Here is a 22,241-nt window from a genome sequence, read left to right as displayed (position 1 = left end):
CCCCAGGACCCCATTGGCCTTCTTGGCCCCCAGGGCACATTGCTGTCCCATGCAGAACTTGTTGTCCACCAGCACTCCCAGCTCCTTCTCCTTGGGGCTGCTCTCCAGCAGATCCCCTCCTAACTTACAGTGGTGAAAATTACAGTTCCATGTGTTTGAGAACAAGCAGGTAATGCTACAGCAATATACCCAGTACACTTTCAGTTCACTACCTAGTAGCAGTTATGCAAAACTCTTGTCTCAAACTAGAAAAGTAAATTATTTTTCATTTTTTTCAGACCCAGAGGCCTGGAAGCCTAAGCACCCAACTCCAGCTTCATTATGGCTGAAGTACACAGAAGGAGCAGCTCCCTGAGTGATGCAAAAGTGAATTCACAGCCTGAGCCTCCTTTGGAGCCTCTTGAAAGTACTTTGGTGAATATCATAACCAGGCAAAATTCAAAGTTTGTGCAGGAGGAGAACTTAGATTGCCATGTGTGTCCTCTTCAGTGTTCCCTTGTGTCCAGTGCCAGTCTGGGAAAGCCTTCCCCACCTGTGTCAGGCTGCTGCCACATCCTGCCTTTGCCCTTTGTAGCAAGTAGGGAAGAGATGGAGAAACAGAGATATGAGGCTGACAAGAAAGAATAACTCTTATGAAGAGCTTCTCATTTCCTATTTGTAATTGATCACTCCTCTCCTACTTAATGATTATGCCAATGCCAGTTGATTTTGAGGAGAATTGTTATGGTAGGGCCATGACATGGCCCAGTGCCAATCCAGACAGGCCTTAAGATGTCTAGACAGGATCCCTTTCTCTCCCCTCCTTCCTGCAGGAATACAGGGCAACGTGGGAAAAGGAACAAAGGGGACAGGACTCTGCCTGGCTGGTGAACAAGATGCCATCTGGGGTGAGAGCACATGAGCTGACCACTGCTCCCCCAGAGACAAGGTCCTGGCTTCTGCCTTTTATGGTTACAGCCTGGCAGAATGCTTTCCATTGGGCAGCTACATGTTAGCTTCAGTGCCCCACTGGACCAACTGGCCTCTGGCAATTTGCATATATACAAGTGGCTAGGTAGCCTTGCCTTGCCTTGCTCAAGCCTGCTGAAGCCTTGCTTCAAGCCTTGCCACCTTCAGCTGTGCTGCCCTGCCTCGAGTGCCTGGTCCAGAGCCTGGGATATAGCCACGAGCCATAGCCAGCAAGCCAGAGAAGCCAGGAGCCTAGAAGCTGGATCTGCCTGGCCTGCTTCCCCTTGCCCCCAGCCTGGTGCTGTGCCTCAGTGTCCCCAGGAGCCAAGCCAGCTCCGTCCCCCAGAGCGTCGTTCACTGCCTGCCACCCGCTGCAGCCAGCCCAGCCTGGGCCCAGGCAGTGACCTCTCCTTGCTGGCAATCTGCTGTGCTGTGACCTACCAGAGTGACCCAAAGCTAACACAGCAGCAGCATCCCCCATGGGAGTGAAACCAGCTGTGAGTAACTCATTCACTGCCCTATGGGTTTAGAGGTTCTTACCGAGCCTCCCCCTGCTGTAGAATCATAGAATCATAGAATCAGCCAGGTTGGAAGAGACCTCCAAGCTCATCCAGTCCAACCTATCACCCAGGCCTAAGCAATCAACCAGACCATGGCACTAAGTGCCTCATCCAGTCTCCTCTTGAATGTCTTCAGCGATGACTCCACCACCTCCCCAATGGGCAATCACCCTCTCTGTGAAGACTTCCTCCTAACATCCAGCCTATACCTCCCCTGGCACAGCTTGAGACTGTCCCCTCTTGTTCTGCCGCTGGTTGCCTGGGAGAAGAGACCAACCCCCACCTGCCTACAGCCTCCCCTCAGGTAGTTGTAGACAGCAGTGAGGTCTCCCCTGAGCCTCCTCTTCTCCAGGCTGAAGACCCCCAGCTCCCTCAGCCTCTCCTCATAGGGTTTGTGTTCCAGACCCCTCCCCAGCTTCGTTGCCCTTCTCTGGACACCTTCCAGTACCTCAACATCTCTCTTGAATTGAGGAGCCCAGAACTGGACACAGTACTCAAGGTGTGGCCTGACCAGGGCTGAGCACAGGGGAGCACTACCTACTCTCAGGGACCTTCTCTTTCCAAGTTGTTGCCTTCTAATTTGCATAGAACAGTTTGTATTTGCCTTAAGACTGTGTGGTGGTTTGAGCTCTGACTGGAGTTCAGGAGCTCGAATGATAACAGATTGAGATTCCTCCCCCACCCCTCTCCCTTTCTCCTGGCAAGGTGGAGAGAGAGGAAAGAGGGGGAAAAAAAAAAGGTAGGGGAGAGGGGAAGTAAATTCATGAAAGAAATAGTCTGAAATCAGTTTGGAAGTAGAAGAAGTAAATTTTCTTTTTTTTTTTACAAAAAGGAAGAAAAGTATATATATATATACTTTTGTATATATATACTTTTATATATATATACTATATATATATCAATATATATATATCTATCTCAGATATATATATACATATATATATCAGTAACAGGGAGGGTTCACAGAGGTGAGGGATGAGAGTAAATGGGAAAGGATACAAAACTGGTTTTCCAGTAACTAGAAGATCACTAATTACCTGGGAGAAGAGACAAGCCCCAGCCCCTCCACAACTCACAGAATCCCAGAATTAACAGGGCTGGAAAAGACCTTTGAGCTCATCCAGTCCAACCTCTCACCCAACACCATCCAATCAACTCACCCATGGCACTGAGTGCCTCATCCAGGCTGCTTTGAAACACTTCCAGGGATGGCGACTCCACCACCTCCCTGGGCAGCACATCCCAATGGCCAAGCTCTCTGTCTGGGAAGAATTTCTTCCTCACCTCCATCCCAAACCTCCTCTGGTGCCACTTGAGACTGTGTCCTCTCCTTCTGTCCCTGCTTGCCTGGGAGCAAAGACCAACCCCCACCAGGCTGCTCTCCTCTACACTGTAATGACAGAGCCTGGAGGGCCTTGTGTTCCCCTGGATGTCAGTGGATTCAGCTGGGAGAAAGGAGGCCCCACACACGTGATCGGTGCAGGGGGCAGTGGCAGCAGCAGTGATCTATTGAGCAGACAAGGCAGAAAAGAAAGAGAGCAGAGGGCTGTCTGCCCTTTTTATAGGCTTGCTGGACAGGCAGGGGGAGTGGAATAGACCACTTTTGAGTCAGGGGAACCCCTTCTCCCAGCAGGGGAGGAGCCAAGTCCTCCCCTGGATTCAGTTTCTTTCGTCCACCTGGGGGCTAAGTTCTTTCAGCCCCATCCAGCACAGACAGCATGATCCATTGTGGATCTGTCTTCCAACCCTACCAACGATCCTTCTAATGAGTTTTGGCATATTTCAACAAAGGGTTACTATTTTTATTAATACCTGTTTGCCATAGCATTTATTAATTATTGTTGTGAGGGTAATTAACAAATATTCCTCCCCTCAACCACAAGAAGAATCTACCTCAAACTCCTTTCAGAGGTTTTAATAGCTCCTGCAGGCTTGACATAGAATCATAGAATCACTCAGGGTTGGAAGGGACCACAAGGCTCGGCCAGTTCCAACCCCCCTGCCATGGGCAGGGACACCTCACACTAGATCAGGCTGGCCAGAGCCTCATCCAGCCTGGCTGCAAACACCTCCAGGGATGGGGCCTCAACCACCTCCCTGGACAACCCATTCCAGGCTCTCACCACTCTCATGGGGAAGAACTTCTTCCTCACTTCCAGCCTGAATCTCCCCACTTCCAGTCCTTCAGATCTGCTGGCTACAGAATGTAAGGCAGCAAGGGGCAAACAAAAGCAAGGTCTCCCAGCTCTCAGGAGCTATGGGAGCCCAGCAAAGCCACACACCTGTCACGATGTTCCTGAGTGGTTTCACCAGGGCATTGAAGGCAGAAACTTCAGGCTGCCTGTGCTCCCACATGGGCTGCCAGATAACAAGGCCACTGGCCAAGCGAAACGTCAGGTCAGACTCCTGGAAAGACAAGCAGAGGTTGGATCACACAAGCTCACACCACACAACATCCTTTCCAGCCTACAGGGATTGTCATTTCTCCCATGCACACATCCTACAAGGAATGAGTGCCACCACCTGCAGCTCTGGGAGCAGGCATGGGCTACTAACTCAGTCACAGAACTGGCAGGGTTGGAAGGGACCTCAAGGCTCAGCCAGTTCCAAACCCCCTGCCATGGGCAGGGACACCTCACACTAGATCACATTGCCCAGAGCCCCATCCAGCCTGGCAAGGATGAGGCTTCCATCACCTCCCTGGGCAACCTCTTCCAGTCTCTCACCACCCTCATGGGGAACAACTTCATTCTAACAGTCTAATTCTCCCCTCCTCTAGCTTGCAACCATTCCCCCAGTCCTATCACTCCCCAACACCCTCAAAAGTCCTTCCCCAGCTTTCCTGTAGCCCCCTTCAGATCCTGGAAGGCCACAAGAAGGTCTCCTCAGAGCCTTCTCTTCTCCAGACTGAACAACTCCAACTCTCTCAGTCTGTCTCCAGAGCAGAGGAGCTCCAGTGCCACTCATGGGCCAGTGACCCTCCTCAGCAGACACTGATACATTTCAAGCATGGCTATTAAAAATAACAGGAAAATCTCAACACAAAAATATACAAAAGATTTCTAAATGAAATTTCTGTACTAGTTAATAAACTCCATTTTTTCCCCCAGGCCATTCAGCTGTAGAAGAAAAGTCCATTCTTGTGCCAGACAGCATCCCCTCTGACCCTATATAACCACTGTGCATTTTGCATTCAATCTCAGCCTTGGAATTTACACAGACTTGAAGTTCTTGCCCCAGAAGAATATTAAACCTTTACTTGGCAATTGAGGAAGAATGAAATGCAGCACTGCTGTGAATTAGCACTGTACAAATGCACGTGGACTATATCAATACAGAGACCTTTGTGCTGCTTACACTTGTGCCATCATTGGGTGCCAGTAGCTGCAATCATGTAAATATCAGGCTCACAGGATGTCAGGGGTTGGAAGGGACCTCTGGAGATCATCCAGTCCAACCCTCCTGCCAGAGCAGGAGCAGAGAATCCAGCACAGATCACACAGGAACACATCCAGACAGGGCTGCAAAGGCTCCAGACAAGGAGACTCCACAACCTCTCTGGGCAGCCTCTTCCAGTGCTCTGTCACCCTCACAGTCAAGAAGTTCCTCCTCATGTTGAGGTGGAACCTCCTGTGCTGCAGTTTCCATCCACTGCCCCTTGTCCTATCCCAGGGTGCAATTGAGCAGAGCCTGTCCCTCTCCCTTCCTTCCTCCTGACCCCCAGCCCTCAGCTATTGATAGACATTGATCAGATCCCTCTCAGTCTTCTCCTCTCCACACTAAACACCCCCAGGGCTCTCAGCCTCTCCTCCCCAGGCACTGCTCCAGTCCCTTCAGCATCCTTGCAGCCCTCCCTTGGACTCTCTCCAGCAGATCCCTGTCCCTCCTGAACTGGGGAGCCCAGACCTGGATGCAATATTCCAGGTGAGGTCTCAGCAGGGCAGAGGAGAGGGGGAGGAGAACCTCCCTGGCTCTGCTGGACACACTCCTCTGAATGCCCCCAGGACCCCCTTGGCCTTCTTGGCCACCAGGACACATTGCTGTGCCATGCAGAACTTGTTGTCCACCAGCACTCCCAGGGCCTCTCTCCAGCTGATCACCTTCTAACCTTGACTTGATGATCTCAAAAGCCTTTTCCAACCTGGTTAATTCTGTGATTCTGTATAACCTGTACTTTGTGAATACCAGCATTTAGGTCTGCCTGTGCAAATCTGTAGCACCTTCCTTGGTTATTTGGTTATTTGATGCTTTGGTTATCTGGTACCCTTCCCCTGAGACCTCTACCTCTCTGAAACACAGAGGGGCCAATGCTGACTTAGTGAGTCAGTTCCATGCCTCATTTACCTCACCTCTTTTTCAGCTTTGCTGCTGTATCTCAGAGGTCTCAGAGATTTTCAAGGTAAACCAGAGGCATTGGTTTTATCCCTATTTACTAAATGGGGAGCTATAGCCCAGAAAGATTAATACAACAAAAAATTGAAAGCTAATCTCTAATAGCCAGGGTCTACCTCCAGTTTAGTTTCACTAGGACTGGTTGCCCAGGGAGGTGGTGGAAGCCTCATGCCTGGAGGTTTTTGCAGCCAGGCTGGATGTGGCTGTGAGCAACCTGCTGGAGTGTGAGGTGTCCCTGCCCATGGCAGGGGGGTTGGAATTGGATGAGCCTTGAGCTCCCTTCCAACTCTGACAATTCTATGATTTGTTCAAAGGGCAGCCCACATTTGTGTGTGTAGCCCCAGGCAGAATTCAGCATTTCTTCCTGTTATGTCCCAGTACCTCACAGAGAAAATGTGGGAAGTAGGAAGCAAGTATGGAAAACCTGAGCTAAGTAAATGGAGGAATGATGGACAGGAACTCAGTAGCAGAAGCAGGGAAAGAATCTTTCTCTCCTGTTTTAATCTGCCTTAACCAAAGCTTGTCCTTTATTTCCAGGACTTTCTTATCTTCAATTGTTGCAGCATGCATAAGGCAGGATTAGAACAGATAACAGCCTCCATCATTTCACAGGATCACAGAACCATTCAGGTTGGCAAAGCCCCTCAGGAGCACCAAGTCCAACCCACAACCCTACTCTGCAAGGCTCACCCCTAAACCACAGCCCCAAGCACCACAGCCAAACCACCTTCAAACACAGCCAGGCTTGGGGACTCCACCACCTCCCTGCCCAGCACATTCCAATCCCTGACCACTCTGGAGGGGAAAAAATTCTTCCTCCTGTCCAGTCTGACCCTGCCCTGCTGCAGCTTGAGGCTGTTCCCTCTTCTTCTCTGGCTAATGAGCTGTGAGAAGAGAGCAGCACAACCTCTGCACAACCTCCTTTCAGGGAGCTGCAGAGAGCCAGGAGGTCTCCCCTCAGCCTCCTCTGCTTCACACTACCCATCCCCAGCTCCTTCACTTGCTCTTCATCAGATTCCTTCTCCAGGCCCTTCCCAGCTTCCTTGCCCTCCTCTGCACTCCCTCCAGCACCTCCACATCTCTCTTGGATTCAGGTGCCCCAAACTGGACACCACACTCCAGGTGTGGCCTCCCCAGAGCTGAGTCCCAGGGGAAAATCCCCTCCTGCTCCTGCTGGACACAGCATTTCTAATCCCAGCCAGGATGCCTTTGGCTTTCTTGGCCACCTGGGCACACTGCTGGCTCCTCTTCAGCTGCTTGGCCATCAGCACCCCCAGCTCCCTTTCTGCCAGCAGCTTTCCAGCCACACTGCCCCAAGCCTGGAGCACTGCTTGGGGTTGTTGTGCCCCAAGGTCAGGCCCTGGCACTTGGCCTTGTTGAAGCTCCTCCTGGTAAGGTTGGCCATGGATCCAATCTATCCAAGTCCCTCTGCAGAGCTTCCCTGCCCTGGTGCAGGTCAGCACTGCCACCTCCCTTGGTGTCATCTGGGAACTCACTGCTGACACACTCTGGGTCTTCATCAAGGTCATCAATCAAGATGTTAAACAGAAGTGGTCCCAACAGTGAGCCCTGAGGACCAATCATAAACACAGAGCTGTTCTTTCCCTGCTCAGAGCTCTCTCCACACAACTACCCCATCAGTGTTCCACTTACTTTAATCCTGTGGACAAGAGGAGCAAAGAGGAAGACAAAGAGCTCCACTGTAGCCATGGAATTCTGGAAGAACTTCCTTCTGTTGTTCTCCTCGTCCTCGTTGATGGTGCTGGGCTGGGGATGTCCTGGTGATCCTTGGTTTTCAGCCTGGTGGATAAAGGCACTGCTGCTCCCTCCCCAGCTAGAGCCTCTGTCTCCTCCAAACTGGTCATTGCTGCAGTCCTGAGGGGCCTCCAGCAGCATCCAGTGAAGTGTGTGAAGAAGCTTTGTTTCAGCAACTCCAAGCTTATCCTGATGGCCTGGATGGGAAAAAAAAAAAGCATCACAGTACCTTAAAGTGTTTCTATTAATGGTACTGTTGAGAAAGGCTGAGAGATGGCTGCAGGCAAAGCTCCTGGAGTTCAATCAGGACAAGGGCAGGGTCCTGCAGCTGGGGAGGAACAACAGCAGGCACCAGGACAGGTTAGGGAATGCCCTGCTGGAGAGCAGCTCCATGGAGAAAGAGCTTGGAGTGCTGGTGGGCAGCAAGTTCTGCATGGCACAGCAATGTGCCCTGGTGGCCAAGAGAGCCAAGGGGAGCCTGGGGGGCAGCAAGAAAAGTGTGGCCAGCAGGGCTGGGGAGGTTCTGCTCCCCCTCTGCTCTGCCCTGCTGAGACCACAGCTGCAATCCTGTGTCCAGTTTGGGGCTCCCCAGGTCAAGAGAGACAGAGAGCTGCTGGAGAGAGTCCCAGGGAGAGGCAGGAGGATGCTTAGGGGACTTGAGCATCTGCCCTGGGAAGAGAGACTGAGAGCCCTGGGGCTGTTTAGTGTGGAGAAGAGAAGGCTGAGAGGGATCTGATCAATGTCTGTCAAGAGCTGAGGGCTGGGGGTCAAGTGGAGGGGGCCAAGCTCTTTTGGGTGGTGCACAGCAAGAAGCCAAGGAACAATGGAGACAAACTGGACCAGAGAAGGTTTCAGCTCAGCATGAGGAGAAACTTCTTTGCAGTGAGGGTGCCATGGCCCTGGAGCAGGCTGCCCAGAGAGGTTGTGGAGTCTCCTTCCCTGGAGCCTTTCCAAGCCCACCTGGATGCATTCCTGTGCAGACTCCCCTGGGTGATGCTGCTCTGGCAGAGGGTTGGACTGGGTGATGTCTGGAGGTCCCTTCCAAGCTCATGGTGAGCTGAAACCTTCTCTGTTCAAGCTTGAACCTGTTGTTTCTTGTAAAGTAAGCTAGATTTGTCTTTTTTATCTGATTGACTTAATTGCTGAGTGGAACATCTTCCTCACAAGGGTAGCCTGAGGGAGCTGAGGGCTCTGGAGCTTGGAGAGGAGGAGCCTGAGAGGTGACCTCATTGCTGGGGCTCAAGATGTGCAGGGGGAGTGCCCAGAGGCTGGAGCCAGGCTCTGCTGGGTGATGCCCAATGCCAGCACAAGGGGCAGTGGTGGAAGTTGAGGCAGAGGAAGTTCCATGGAAACAGGAGGAAAAAAAAATTCTCTGTGAGGGTGACAGAGCCCTGGAAGAGGCTGCCCAGGGGGTTGTGGAGTCTCCCTCTCTGGAGATCTTCAAGACCCAGCTGGATGTGTTCCTGTGTGACCTGCTCTCCTGCTGCTGCTCTGGCAGGGGGGTTGGACTGGATGAGCTTTGGAGGTTCCCTTCCAGCCCCTAACATTCTGTGATTATGTGAAATGACCTCACAGCAAGGTATGCAAATGCTCTATAGAGCTGATAAATTTGGGTGGGTGAGGGTAAGGGTCTCAAGGATATATTTCAATTATTTTTACCTTGGATTGTTTTGGGCATGGAGGAATCCAAAGATCTTCTGGAGGGAAATCCAGAGTTAATCTCTTTTCTGTTTCTGTTTCATTTGTTTTTGCAGTTGTAGCAATATGTGTGGTGGTTGTGAATGATTAAAGGAGAGATATGGAACAAGGTTTAAAGGGGTCCTGCTCTGGCAAGGGGATTGGGCTGGATGATCTCTGGAGGTCCCTAACATTCTGTGATTCTGTGAATCACATGCACTGGACTGAATAAAAAAGGAAAATAGGAAGGAAAAAAAAAAACACTCAATAAACACTGAAGATATTAAAAGTATCTGCTGCTCTTGGCCAGCGCAGCATGCTTTGAAAAATAGATGTATACCTCCAAGGACCCCAGGTCTGCTGGGTGGTAAGGCTTTTGCTAAAGCTTGTGCAGTTATCTACTCAAAATAGTTAGCAAAACACTATTGATCATTGCCTTCACTGGGGAAGCTCTCACAGGTGACTATGTTGTGAATGAGAACAGATCAGGAAAGGCAGAGAATGGCTTAGGCTGGAAGAGGGCATGGAGATCATCTAATCCAACCCCCATGCCATGGGCAGGCACACCTCTCAACTAGCCCAAGTTGCTCAAGGCCACATCCAACCTGGCCCTGAGCACCTCCAGGGAGGGGACATCCACAACCTCTCCGGACAATCCATGCCAGAGCCTTGCCACCCTCACAGTGAAGACGTTCTTCCTAAGACCCAATCTAAAGCCCTACTTCAATTTCAATCCATTTCCCCTTGTCCTCTGGGTGGACACTCTTGGAAAAAGTCCCTCTGCAGCCTTCCTGGAGGCTCCCTTCAGCTATTGGAAGGCAGCTCCCCCAGGAGTCTTTTCTTCTCCGTGCTGAGCAATCCCAGTTCCCTCAGCCCATCCTCCTAGCAGAATGCATTGGGATTCTAGGATTTAGCACGTGTTGGCAGCCTGAGCATCAATCTGTCATAGTTGGAGTGGTTAAGTTCAGCCATGTGAAACCAAGGTGGCCTGAGCACTCACCCAGCTTGTTGCGGTTGGAAAGCAGCGTGGCGGTGCAGTGCAGCACGTGGGGGAGCGCCGCCTGCACCAGCTCCCAGCGAGAGATGCTCTGGATGGCTTCAGAGAGAGCTGGAGAAAGGCCATGCAGCTTGTTCTCTACTAAAACTCTTTCAAAAGACTGAAAGGAAGAAAGGAAAAGAAAAAAAAACAATCAAAAAGACACTGTGTCTGTATTTCTGCATGCAGCTTTTAGGACAGAGACCATTCTCGTCCCAAAAAACACAGGCTGACATTTTTCATTATATAGAATCATAGAACTGTCAGGGTTGGAAGGGATCTCAAGGCTCATCCCCCTGCCATGGGCAGGGACACCTCACACTACAGCAGGTTGCTCACAGCCACATCCAGCCTGGCTGCAAAAACCTCCAGGCATGAGGCTTCCACCACCTCCCTGGGCAACCTCTGCCAGTCTCTCACCACCCCCAAGGGGAAGAACTTCTTCCTAACATCCAATCTCAGTCTCCCCATTTCTAGTTCTGCTCCATTCCCCCCAGTCCTATCACTCCCTGACACCCTCAAAAGTCCCTCCCCAGCTTTCTTGCAGCCCCCTTCAGATCCTGGAAGGCCACAGGAAGGTCTCCTGGGAGCCTTCTCCTCTCCAGACTGCACAACCCCAACTCTCTGTTAGGTGTATTGGAAGGCCAATATACCTAAAGCATTGTAACCTTTCCTCTTTGGGTCCAGAGGAGGGCCATGAAAATGCTCAGGGGGTTGGAGCAGCTCTGCTAGGAGGCCAGGCTGAGGGAGCTGGGGGTGTTCAGTCTGGAGAAGAGAAGGCTCCAGGGAGACCCAAGAGCAACCTGCCAGGACCTGAAGGGGGCTGCAAGAAGGCTGCAGAGAGACTGTTTGCAAAGGCCTGCAGGGACAGGAGCAGGGACAATGGCTTCAAAGTAGAGCACAGAAGACTTTGGATGTGAGGAACAAGTTCTTTACCATGAGGGTGTGGAACACTGGCACAGGTTGCCCAGGGAGGTGGTTGAGGCTCCATCCCTGGAGATATTGAAGGTGAGGCTGGACAGGGCTGTGGGCAACCTGATCTAGTTGGGGATGTCCCTGCTGACTGCAGGGGGTCTTGGACTGGATGACCTTTGGAGATCCCTTCCAGCCTGGACCATTCTGTGATTCATTCTAGGATTCTGAAAGACACAGACTGTTAGCTAAAGCTCTACAGACACATGGACATGCCTGCCTAAAACATAAGTAGGTCACTCAATATATTTTCTGTAATAAAAAAAGAGAAGAGTTAAAGCAAGCAGCATGAAGAAATTAGCAAGTGGCAACACGAAGCCAGAGTTACAGTTGTGCTGGGCATTAATCTGGCCTGCCGGGAACCCTGCTGGAAGCTCCACAGGAGCTAATGAAGCCTCTGTTGTGTGGTGCTGAGAGCCAGATCTGATTCTCACAGGTGCTCTTTCAGTTTAGTGTACCATAAAGGGCAGCCCATTAAAATACACAGGCCTGAGGAAATGTTTTCACACCGTGCCACCAAGAAGACTCTGTGCACGACATCTTTTGTGGAGCCACAGTGGAATGCTTTTGTGGACACTTAGAAGAGCTGATGGCTGCAGCAAGTTCATTATTTCCACCTCAAGCAACACAAAATAGGACTACCTGCCTTTGAAATCTCCTAAGGAAGTTCCTTATTGCTAGGTGCTCCAATCATTTCAGTAAGTTGTTCCCCTGACCAGACACAAAGATCTCACTAGAGGTCACAAAAGCACTTCTGTTCCTTCACTGGAGCTCCTAAGGCAAAAAAAAACCCAGAGGAACCTTGACAGCCTGCAGAGCTGGGCCCAAGGCAACCTCAGGAGGTTCAACAAGACCAAGTGCAAGGTCCTGCAGCTGGGTCAGGGCAATCCCAGGCACTGATAGAGGCTGGGCAGGGACTGGCTGGAGAGCAGCCCTGAAGAAAAGGCCTTGGGGGTGCTGGGGGAGGAGAAGCTCAGCAGGAGCCAGCAGTGAGCACTTGCAGCCCAGAGAGCCAAGCAGAGCCTGGGCTGCAGCAAGAGAAGTGTGGCCAGCAGGGCCAGGGAGGGGATTCTCCCCCTCTGCTCCACTCTGCTCAGACCCCACCTTTTGATTTGTTTTGTTTTTCCTGAGGTTAGGCTCTGGAACAGCACCTGTGATCACAAGCATCTGAGACAGAACTACTGGCAGAAAAACACTGAAACAAAGGCCACTGTATGGACACCACTCAGTGTCCCTGTGTGCTACAGGCACTGGCTGGTGCCCAGCTGCCACTGTGTGTGTGCTGTCAGCACAGGACCTGGCTGGCATCAGTGCCCACACTGATCACTGCCACAAGCACCCAGCAGCAACATGCAGTTCTTTGGTACAAGTGTTTCCATGGCATTTCCCCAGGGAGACACTCAGGACATGAGGTTAGCATTTGCTCCTGCAGAGCCTCCCTTTTGCTCTGCCTCTGCTTCAGCTTTTAGGACCTATTACAGACAACAGACAGCCAGGAAGATGAAAGACCTCATCTTCACCCCACATGAACTAAGCAACTGCTGCTACAGCTGAGCAGAGTGACATGCTTCAGTGAGAAGGCTGAATGAGAGTGAATGAAGTAAGCTGCCTGTAAGTCAGCCAGAACTCAGCTACTGTCATGTAGAGGTATGGCTGGAGCTGCAGCTTCAGTCCTGCTGCTGTGATAACAAACCAGTTACCAGCTCACAGCAGGCTTCCCCCTGCTCTACTAACAAACCAGTTACCAGCTCACAGAAGGCTTCCCCCTGCTCTACTAACAAACCAGTTACCAGCTCACAGTAGGCTTCCCCCTGCTCTACTAACAAACCAGTTACCAGCTCACAGCAGGCTTCCCCCTGCTCTACTAACAAACCAGTTACCAGCTCACAGCAGGCTTCCCCCTGCTCTACTAACAAACCAGTTACCAGCTCACAGCAGGCTTCCCCCTGCTCTACTAACAAACCAGTTACCAGCTCACAGCAGGCTTCCCCCTGCTCTACTAACAAACCAGTTACCAGCTCACAGCAGGCTTCCCCCTGCTCTACTAACAAACCAGTTACCAGCTCACAGCAGGCTTCCCCCTGCTCTACTAACAAACCAGTTACCAGCTCACAGTAGGCTTCCCCCTGCTCTACTAACAAACCAGTTACCAGCTCACAGTAGGCTTCCCCCTGCTCTACTAACAAACCAGTTACCAGCTCACAGCAGACTTTGTCCTGCAGTACTACAGATGGTGGCAGCAGGTAACTGGTTTCACAAAATATCAGGGGCTGGAAAGGACCTCCAAAGCTCATCCAATCCAACCCCCCCTGTCAGAGCAGCATCACCCAGAGCAGGTCACACAGGAACACATCCAGGCAGGTTTTGAGTATCTCCAGAGAGGAAGACTCCACAACCCCCCTGGGGAGCCTGGTCCAGGCCTCTATCACCCTCACAGGGAAAAAATTCTTCCTCCTGTTTCCATGGAACTTCCTCTGCCTCAACTTCCACCACTGCCCCTTGTGCTGGCATTGGGCATCACCCAGCAGAGCCTGGCTCCAGCCTCTGGGCACTCCCCCTGCACATCTTGAGCACCAGCAATGAGGTCACCTCTCAGGCTCCTCCTCTCCAAGCTCCAGAGCCCTCAGCTCCCTCAGGCTCTCCTCATCAGGAAGATCTTCCACTGCCTTCAGCATCTTTGTGGCTCTGTGCTGGACTCTCTCAAGCAGTTCCCTGAAGTCCTTCCTGACCTGAGGGGCCCAGAACTGGACACAATATTCCAGATGTGGCCTCAGCAGGGCAGAGGAGAGGGGGAGGAGAACCTCTCTGGACCTACTCACCACAGCCCTTCTAATCCAACCCAGGCTGCCCTTAGCCTTCTTGGCCACCAGAGCACATTGCTGGCTCATGGGCAACCTCCCATCCACCAGGACCCCCAGGTCCTTTTCCCCTTCCCTGCTCTCTAGCAGCTCAGTCCCCAACCTCTCCTGCTCCATGAGGTTGTTCTTTCCCAGGTGCAAGACTCTCCTTTTGCCCTTGTTGAATTCCATTCCATTTCTCCCTGTGCAGGGAGTAATTTAATGACATTAAATTACAGGTTTGATTCATGCACACTAGGAATGACATCATGTCATGACAGAAGAACTTCAGAATGGGGAAAAGGAAGAACATTAAACCCATGCTGTGGCACCGGAGCCTTTAGACAGTGTAAGATAAAGCAGAGGGGGTGGTGGGTGTTTTTATCTCCAGATTTAAAGCTGTTGTTGATAGACCAATTGGAATCAGGTGAGGAAAAGAAGGCTATGAAAGGGCCAGGTTTTTCCTCAAGTACTGTGGTATAGGCTGGACTTATCTCAGAGGTCTTTTGCCAGCCTCAATAATTCTGTGAAAAGGAAGCAGTGCAACCTGCTCTTGCAGACCAGATGCTGCACTCACTGAATCTAGGCCTCCAGCAGCTGCCTCCTCAATGCACAACATGCAGCAAATTCCACTGCAGCAAGTTTAGAGCCAATTGACTGCTGCACAATGAGATGTCACTTGCAGCCTACAGACATGCTTGGAACAAATCTGGCTAGGGAATGTTAAAAGGAGAGGTCATTGACCAGGGGAGCAGTATTTTTACGCACAACAATCAATACAGAGGTGCTGGACAGGCAGCTTGATGTTCCAGAAACCCTCTTCCACCCAGGCAGGCAGCACTTTGCTACCCCACTGCATAATGCAGAAGGTGGTGATGCAAGCAGACATTCCTGGGCAGTGGCAGGGATAGGAAAGGGATGAGCAAAGGAGGGTGGAGGATGCAGCAGCTCAGCCTCTATCCCATCACTTGCTCAGAACTGAGGCCCACCTTGGAAATACTGAAATATAATTTAACAATGATGTTAAGAATTGCAGAAGAAATAAGTTCTCCTTCACCCGAGGGACAGAAATGGATTAGATCTCCTCCCCCTCTACTCTGCCCTGCTGAGACCTCACCTGGAATATTGCATCCAGGTCTGGGCTCCCCAGTTCAGGAGGGACAGGGATCTGCTGGAGAGAGTCCAAGGGAGGGCTGCAAGGATGCTGAAGGGACTGGAGCACTGCCTGGGGAGGAGAGGCTGAGAGCCCTGGGGGTGGTTAGTGTGGAGAGGAAAGACTGAGAGGGGATCTGATCAATGTCTATCAATAGCTGAGGGCTGGGGGTCAAGAGGGAGGGGACAGGGACAGGCTCTGCTCAGTTGCACCCTGGGACAGAAAAGGGGCAATGGATGGAAACTGCAGCACAGGAGGTTCCACCTCAACATGAGGAGGAACTTCTTCCCTGTGAGGGTGACAGAGCACTGGAAGAGGCTGCCCAGAGAGGTTGTGGAGTCTCCTTCTCTGGAGCCTTTGCAGCCCTGTCTGGATGTGTTCCTGTGTGACCTGTGCTGGATTCTCTGGTCCTGCTCAGGCAGGGGGGTTGGCCTGGAAGATCTCCAGAGGTCCCTTCAACCCCTAACATCCTCTGATCCTGTGATCTCCAAGACATGTTTTCTCAGACTTCTCTTTCCCTTGGCTGAAGCATGTGATTTATGTTGTCTTGAAGTTCCTTTTTGGTGGTTGTTCGTTTTTTCTTTGTCTGTTCTACACTTAGTAAATTCTGATCTGTACTCATAGAAATAAAGTACTTTAGAATCATCCTGGAGGATATTGAGGAAGATCTGATGCCAACAGGGAAGTCACAGACAGATAGGTACAGCATGGAGAATGCACAGAGAAGGAAGCTTTGTCCCTCTACAGACATTGGCTCACAGGTAAGGCCACAGCCTCTGACCACAGATGCTACAAGGCATAGCTCCTGCACAATGCTGAGACTCTCAGTAAGGGACACACAGCAAGAAGCTCCATTTTCATAGAATCACAGAATTGTCAGGGTGGGAAGGGACCTCAAGGCTCATCCAGTCCCAACCCCCCTGCCATGGGCAGGGACACCTCACACTACAGCAGGTTGCTCACAGCCACATCCAGCCTGGCTGCAAAAACCTCCAGGGATGAGGCTTCCACCACCTCCCTGGGCAACCTCTGCCAGTGTCTCACCACCCTCAAGGGGAAGAACTTCTTCCTAACATCCAATCTCAATCTCCCCATTTCTAGTTTTGCTCCATTCCCCTCAGTCCTATCACTCCTTGACACCCTCAAAGGTCCATCCCCAGCTTTCCTGCAGCCCCCTTCAGATCCTGGAAGGCCACAAGAAGGTCTCACCACCCTCATGGTGAAGAACTTCTTCCTAACATCCAATCTGAATCTCACCATTTCTAGCCTCTGAACAACCAGGCACTGTCAATGATATAAACCAGCAGTAGTTTTTGTTCCATGTGCAAGAACTACAAAACATTTTACTCACCAACGCACTAAGCCAGAAGTTTCCCACCAGTGTTTGATGTCTAGCAATAACCCTTGAAATATTTATGGACTTCTCAGAAGAAAATTAGCAGTAGCAAGGGTTTCTCAAGCTTGGTGTCTTGTGAGAAGGAGGTAAGGAAATTGCTGCAGAGAGACCTAAGTACTTTAAACTATTAACAGAGGTGTCCAGACCGTGTTTTTCCAGTCTGTTGAGTTTGGCTGCAACTGCTTAATGTACTCCCAAGTCATCCAAAGAACAGCAACAGTTCAAGGGATTCTCAGAATCCTTAGATTCCCATCTTATACCCAGAGAAGGGCCATGAGAATGAGCAGAGGGCTGGAGCTGCTCTGCTATGGAGACAGCCTGAGAGAGTTGGGGTTGTGCAGTCTGGAGAGGAGAAGGCTCCCAGGAGACCTTCTTGTGGCCTTCCAGAATCTGAAGGATTCTACAGGAAAGCTGGGGAGGGACTTTTTAGGACTGGGAGGAATGGAGCAAAACTACAAGTGAGTAGGTTGAGATTGGATGTTAGGAAGAAGTTGTTCCCCATGAGGGTGGTGAGACACTGGCAGAGGTTGCCCAGGGAGGTGGTGGAAGCCTCCTGCCTGGAGGTTTTTGCAGCCAGGCTGGATGTGGCTGTGAGCAACCTGCTGGAGTGTGAGGTGTCCCTGCCCATGGCAGGGGGGTTGGAACTGGCTGAGCCTTGAGGTCCCTTCCAGCCCCAACAATTCTGTGATTCTATGTCTTCCCTTTCACCTCTCTTTAGCCAGTAGAATGAGGTTAGAATGCAGGTAGAAGTAAGAGTTATTAGTATCTGCCAAAACGTGCCTTTCATTTTGCATGATCCCCCTGCTTTCCAGTAGAGGAGTTCTTTTCAACTTGCACAATGGGAAAACTTGGATTTAAAGCCTGTTATGAATGCTTCGATTTTGCACATACAAACAGGATGGACTATTGAATTTGTTAGTTGGATTCAATCTTAACAGTCTTTTTCAACCAAAACAATAATATGATTCCATGAATTTGAGAAAAGGTAGGAAAAATTGGACAGTTGGGCAAGGAGAAATGGAATGGAATTCAACAAGCGCAAAGGGAGAGTCTGGCACCTGGGAAAGAACAACCTCATGGAGCAGGAGAGGTTGGGGACTGAGCTGTTGGAGAGCAAGGAAGGGGAAAAGGACCTGGGGGTCCTGGTGGATGGGAGGTTGCCCATGAGCCAGCAATGTGCTCTGGTGGCCAAGAAGGCCAATGGCATCCTGGGGTGGATTAGAAGGGCTGTGATCAGTAGGTCCAGAGAGGTTCTCCTCCCCCTCTCCTCTGCCCTGCTGAGGCCACATCTGGAAGATTGTGTCCAGTTCTGGGACCCTCAGGTCAGGAAGGACTTCAGGGAACTGCTTGAGAGAGTCCAGCACAGAGCCACAAAGATGCTGAAGGCAGTGGAAGATCTTCCTGATGAGGAGAGCCTGAGGGAGCTGAGGGCTCTGGAGCTTGGAGAGGAGGAGCCTGAGAGGTGACCTCATTGCTGGTGCTCAAGATGTGCAGGGGGAGTGCCCAGAGGCTGGAGCCAGGCTCTGCTGGGTGATGCCCAATGCCAGCACAAGGGGCAGTGGTGGAAGCTGAGGCAGAGGAAGTTCCATGGAAAGAGGAGGAAGAATTTTTTTCCCTGTGAGGGTGACAGAGCCCTGGAAGAGGCTGCCCAGGGAGGTTGTGGAGTCTCCCTCTCTGGAGATATTCCAACCCCACCTGGATGTGTTCCTGTGTGATCTGCTCTAGGTGACCCTGCTCTGGCAGGGAGGTTGGACTGGATGAGCTTTGGAGGTCCTTTCCAACATAACATTCTGTGATTCTGTTTTGTGTCCACATGTTTACATAATATTAATATATCACAGGGTTAGACCCAACTTTTACCTGTTAATAATGCTTAGATTTTCAGTACTTTAAGACTGAAAAACAAAATAAAAATCCAGTAATCACAAACTGAAATAACTCCAACCTCATCTGAAAGCACATGCAAACAGGAGGGACTACAAGATTAGACTCAGGCTTTGCCTGTTAATAATGCTTACATTTTCAGTATTTTAAGACTGGGAAAAAAAATCCAGTCATCACAAACTGAAATAACCCAAATCTCAGCTGGAAGTACATACAAACAGGATGCACCACAAGTTTAGATCCAGATTGTTGTAGCTCAGCTTGCCCCATATCATTATTAACTTCATTATGTATTAGCTCAATGACTAATATCCCAATCAATACATCTCTGTTGTGTCTAGAGATGCACATGATATACAAATTCTCTAGATACAAGATATACAAATTCTCTGTATGGAAAAAGGTTAAAGGTTTCAAATCCTTCACGTGTTCAAAGTACAAACTGAAGTTGAATGCACTCAATCCACTTCTGGTGTAAGCTGAGAAGCCTCCTGACCACCCACCATAGCCAGATGGAGTTGCATGACAAGTTAGGTTCCAATAAGAGGTGAAGAAAGAGAAACTTGTACATACCACACAGGAAGCTTCATATTGTTTCCCCAGTTTAGGTCTTAAAAATGCACTGAAGGAAGAGAGAAAAAACAATGTTAGAGACTTAGTACTTCAACAGTGGATTTTGCTTAGTTATTTTTAGGTTGTTTTGCTTTTTTCCTTACCACAGGATCAGAGGATGTTAGGGGTTGGAAATGACCTCAGGAGATCATCCAGTCCAACCCACTGCCAGAGCAGGACCAGAGAATCCAGCACAGGTCACACAGGAACACATCCAGATGGGGCTGCAAAGGCTCCAGAGAAGGAGACTCCACAACCTCTCTGGGCAGCCTGTTCCAGTTCTCTGTCACCCTCACAGGGAAGAAGTTCCTCCTCATGTTGGGGTGGAACCTCCTGTGCTGGAGTTTCCATCCATTGCCCCTTGGCCTATCCCAGGGCACAACTGAGCAGAGCCTGTCCCTGTCCCCTCCCTCTTGACCCCCAGCCCTCAGATATTGATAGACATTGATCAGATCCCCTCTCAGTCTTCTCCTCTCCACACTAAACAGCCCCAGGGCTCTCAGCCTCTCCTCCCCAGGCAGTGCTCCAGTCCCTTCAGCATCCTTGCAGCCCTCCCTTGGACTCTCTCCAGCAGATCCCTGTCCTTCCTGAACTGGGGAGCCCAGAACTGGATGCAATATTCCAGGTGAGGTCTCAGCAGGGCAGAGGAGAGGGGGAGGAGAACCTCCCTGGATCTGCTGGACACACTCCTCTGAATGCCCCCCAGGACCCCATTGGCCTTCTTGCCCCCCAGGGCACATTGCTGTCCCATGCAGAACTTGCTGCCCACCAGCACTCCCAGCTCCTTCTCCTTGGGGCTGCTCTCCAGCAGATCCCCTCCCAACCTGTCCTGCTGCAGTTTCTTCTTCCTTCCCAGCTGCAGACCTCTGCACTTCTCGTTTTTGACCCTCATTAGGTTCCTCTCTGCCCAGCTCTCAGTCTGTCCAAGTCTCTGAACGGCCTCACAGCCTTCAGGGGTCTCAGCCAAGCCTCCCAGTTTGGTATCGTCAGAAGGTTGGCAAAAGGCTGAGCAACTTGATGTAAAGGATTACACAAAGCAGAACCAATGTTCAGATACCTCTTGATGACATCTGACAGACTGCTGTGACCCTTTCTGGAAAAGCACCTGAGCTGACATGCCAAGAGGTGCTTAAACCACCCTCAAGAAATCTCTTATTCACGATGGATAAAATCTTCCATCAGACAGTTTTCAGCCATTTTACCTCCGTGACAGGCTTGCAATGTGTTCTGTTTAAACCATGTTAAGCATTACTAAACTTCACCTTGCCTTCTGCTTTAAGCCAGAGATCCATTTGCCAGTTTTGTATTAAGTATTTTTCCTCCACAGCTGCTGACGTGGAAGGCTTATGATGAAATGCAGGCCTGTACCCTGGAGGCACAGAACACCCACTCTCTACTGTCATCCCTTTCCAGAATGGGATCAGAGTTAAATATTAAAAAATAAATTAAAATTTATCAGGTCACCTTATTACAACCATTTTTTTTTTTTTTAGGACACTGAACCTGTGGAATAAAAGGATTTGGTGACTGAGGCCTTAAATTAGAGCCACAACCTTCAAATCTTCCACCCTCCTCACACAGCCCCCGCAATGTTTTCTGCTTAGAATTCTATTAAGACAGGAGACAGATAGGATTCACAAGGAACATAAAAGCCTCAGCCATACATCCAGCCTGCTCCTCACACATCATTGCTCTCCAACCCAATGAAAGAAGGTGAGACTTTGACGTATGTGTTTGCATGCTGACCTCCCAAAGCATAGATTACACTTCCAGAAGGACTGCAGATACAGATACAAGCAAAGCTGCGTGTCCGATGCAGCACTGACAGAGGCTGCTTCTGGTACCGAAGCTCGCTGAGCCCTCTTAAAAGTGGGGGTGGAGGAGGGGGACACACACTACAGGGAGGAAAGGTACATAAACACAAATACAGATGGATGTCTAAAGACAAATCAAGAAGCTGTTGGGGACTGCCACTAGGTGAATCTGCCTCCAGTCCTTCCCCCATTCCCGATACGCACAGATTGCTCTGTATTGATGGCAGGGAAACAGCTTGTTTCACGCCTCGGGCTTGCAGCTGCAGGAGCCGCTCCCTCCCTCTCCCTCCGCCGCCGGGCAGGAGCTAGACCAGCCCCCTCCCCACTGCCCTGTTGCAGCTCTATCCCAAGCACCCAGGGCTCGCTGCTCTCACCTGGTTTGCCTCCACAGGAAGGTCTGGATGGGCAGAGGGATGCCGCGGCCGCTCTCCTGCTCCTGGCCCTCCGAGCTTTTCCTTTTCACCATGATGCTGATGACAGCTCCTGCTGGGAGCCAGCCTTAGCAGCCACACCAGCCGGGATCTCCCATGGCCGCCTCTTTGCTCTCCGTAACTCTGTACTCCTTTGCCTTCATCCTCCGCAGCCCTCCCCCCGCCAACCCTCTCACACCTCCCCTCAGCTCTGCCGGTGCAAAATGGCTGCAGAAGGCAGGGAGGAAATTAGGGGAGCGAAGATGTCCGCGTCCCTCCGCTTCCTCCCTGCCTTCAGCACCTCCCTCTGAGGACAGCTCCCAGCCCGGCAGCGGCGCAGGCAGGCGGTGACAGAGGAGGGGGGGGCGGAGGCGGCACCGCCCGGTCCGGCCCGGCGCCCCCGGGCCTCTCGCTTAAACTTCCAGCCGCGGCGATGGGCGCAGGGCAGCTCCCCCAGCCGGCTCTGCAGCAACAGGCCCTCTGCTGCCTCCTTTTCTTCCCTCCCTCCGGCTCCGGAAAGTTTCGAAGCCCCGGCGCAGCGAGGGGCAGGAGCAGCGCAGGCGGGAGCCGGTCGGGTCGGGAGAGCCGCTCCGCCCTGCCTCCCGCCCGCCGTCCCTCCTTCCCGCTGCGGCAGGGACACGTTCAAACAGGCCGCTCCTGCCAGCGGGTGGAGCCTGGCACTGCTCTCCCGAACCGCAGAGAGCAGAACTGAGAGAGGGCTTCTCCAGGTGCCGCCGGAGGCGCTTCCTAGATCTCCAGTGCAGGAAGCCTCGAAGCTCCTGGTACGGCACGGAG

At 51.3% G+C, this 22,241-nt stretch overlaps 1 protein-coding gene across 3 annotated transcripts in view; it reads right to left on the bottom strand.

The window, feature by feature from the left end:
• The window catches only part of UNC80 (unc-80 homolog, NALCN channel complex subunit), a 229,315-nt gene extending 207,813 nt beyond the window's left edge, over positions 1-21,502 (bottom strand). For all 3 annotated transcript variants that reach the window (XM_054380922.1, XM_054380921.1, XM_054380923.1), the window contains exons 1-5: positions 21,411-21,502; positions 19,184-19,232; positions 10,333-10,489; positions 7,554-7,852; positions 3,791-3,914 (exon numbers count right to left, since the gene is read on the bottom strand). In XM_054380922.1, coding sequence (XP_054236897.1) covers positions 3,791-3,914; positions 7,554-7,852; positions 10,333-10,489; positions 19,184-19,232; positions 21,411-21,502 — 721 coding nt within the window. The remainder of the gene's footprint in view (positions 1-3,790; positions 3,915-7,553; positions 7,853-10,332; positions 10,490-19,183; positions 19,233-21,410) is intronic.
• Between the last annotated feature and the right edge of the window lie 739 nt (positions 21,503-22,241).

Source organism: Indicator indicator, chromosome 5, assembly GCF_027791375.1.
Source record: "Indicator indicator isolate 239-I01 chromosome 5, UM_Iind_1.1, whole genome shotgun sequence".
Classification (NCBI taxonomy): Eukaryota; Metazoa; Chordata; class Aves; order Piciformes; family Indicatoridae; genus Indicator; species Indicator indicator.
This window is presented reverse-complemented; position numbering and strand designations above follow the sequence as displayed.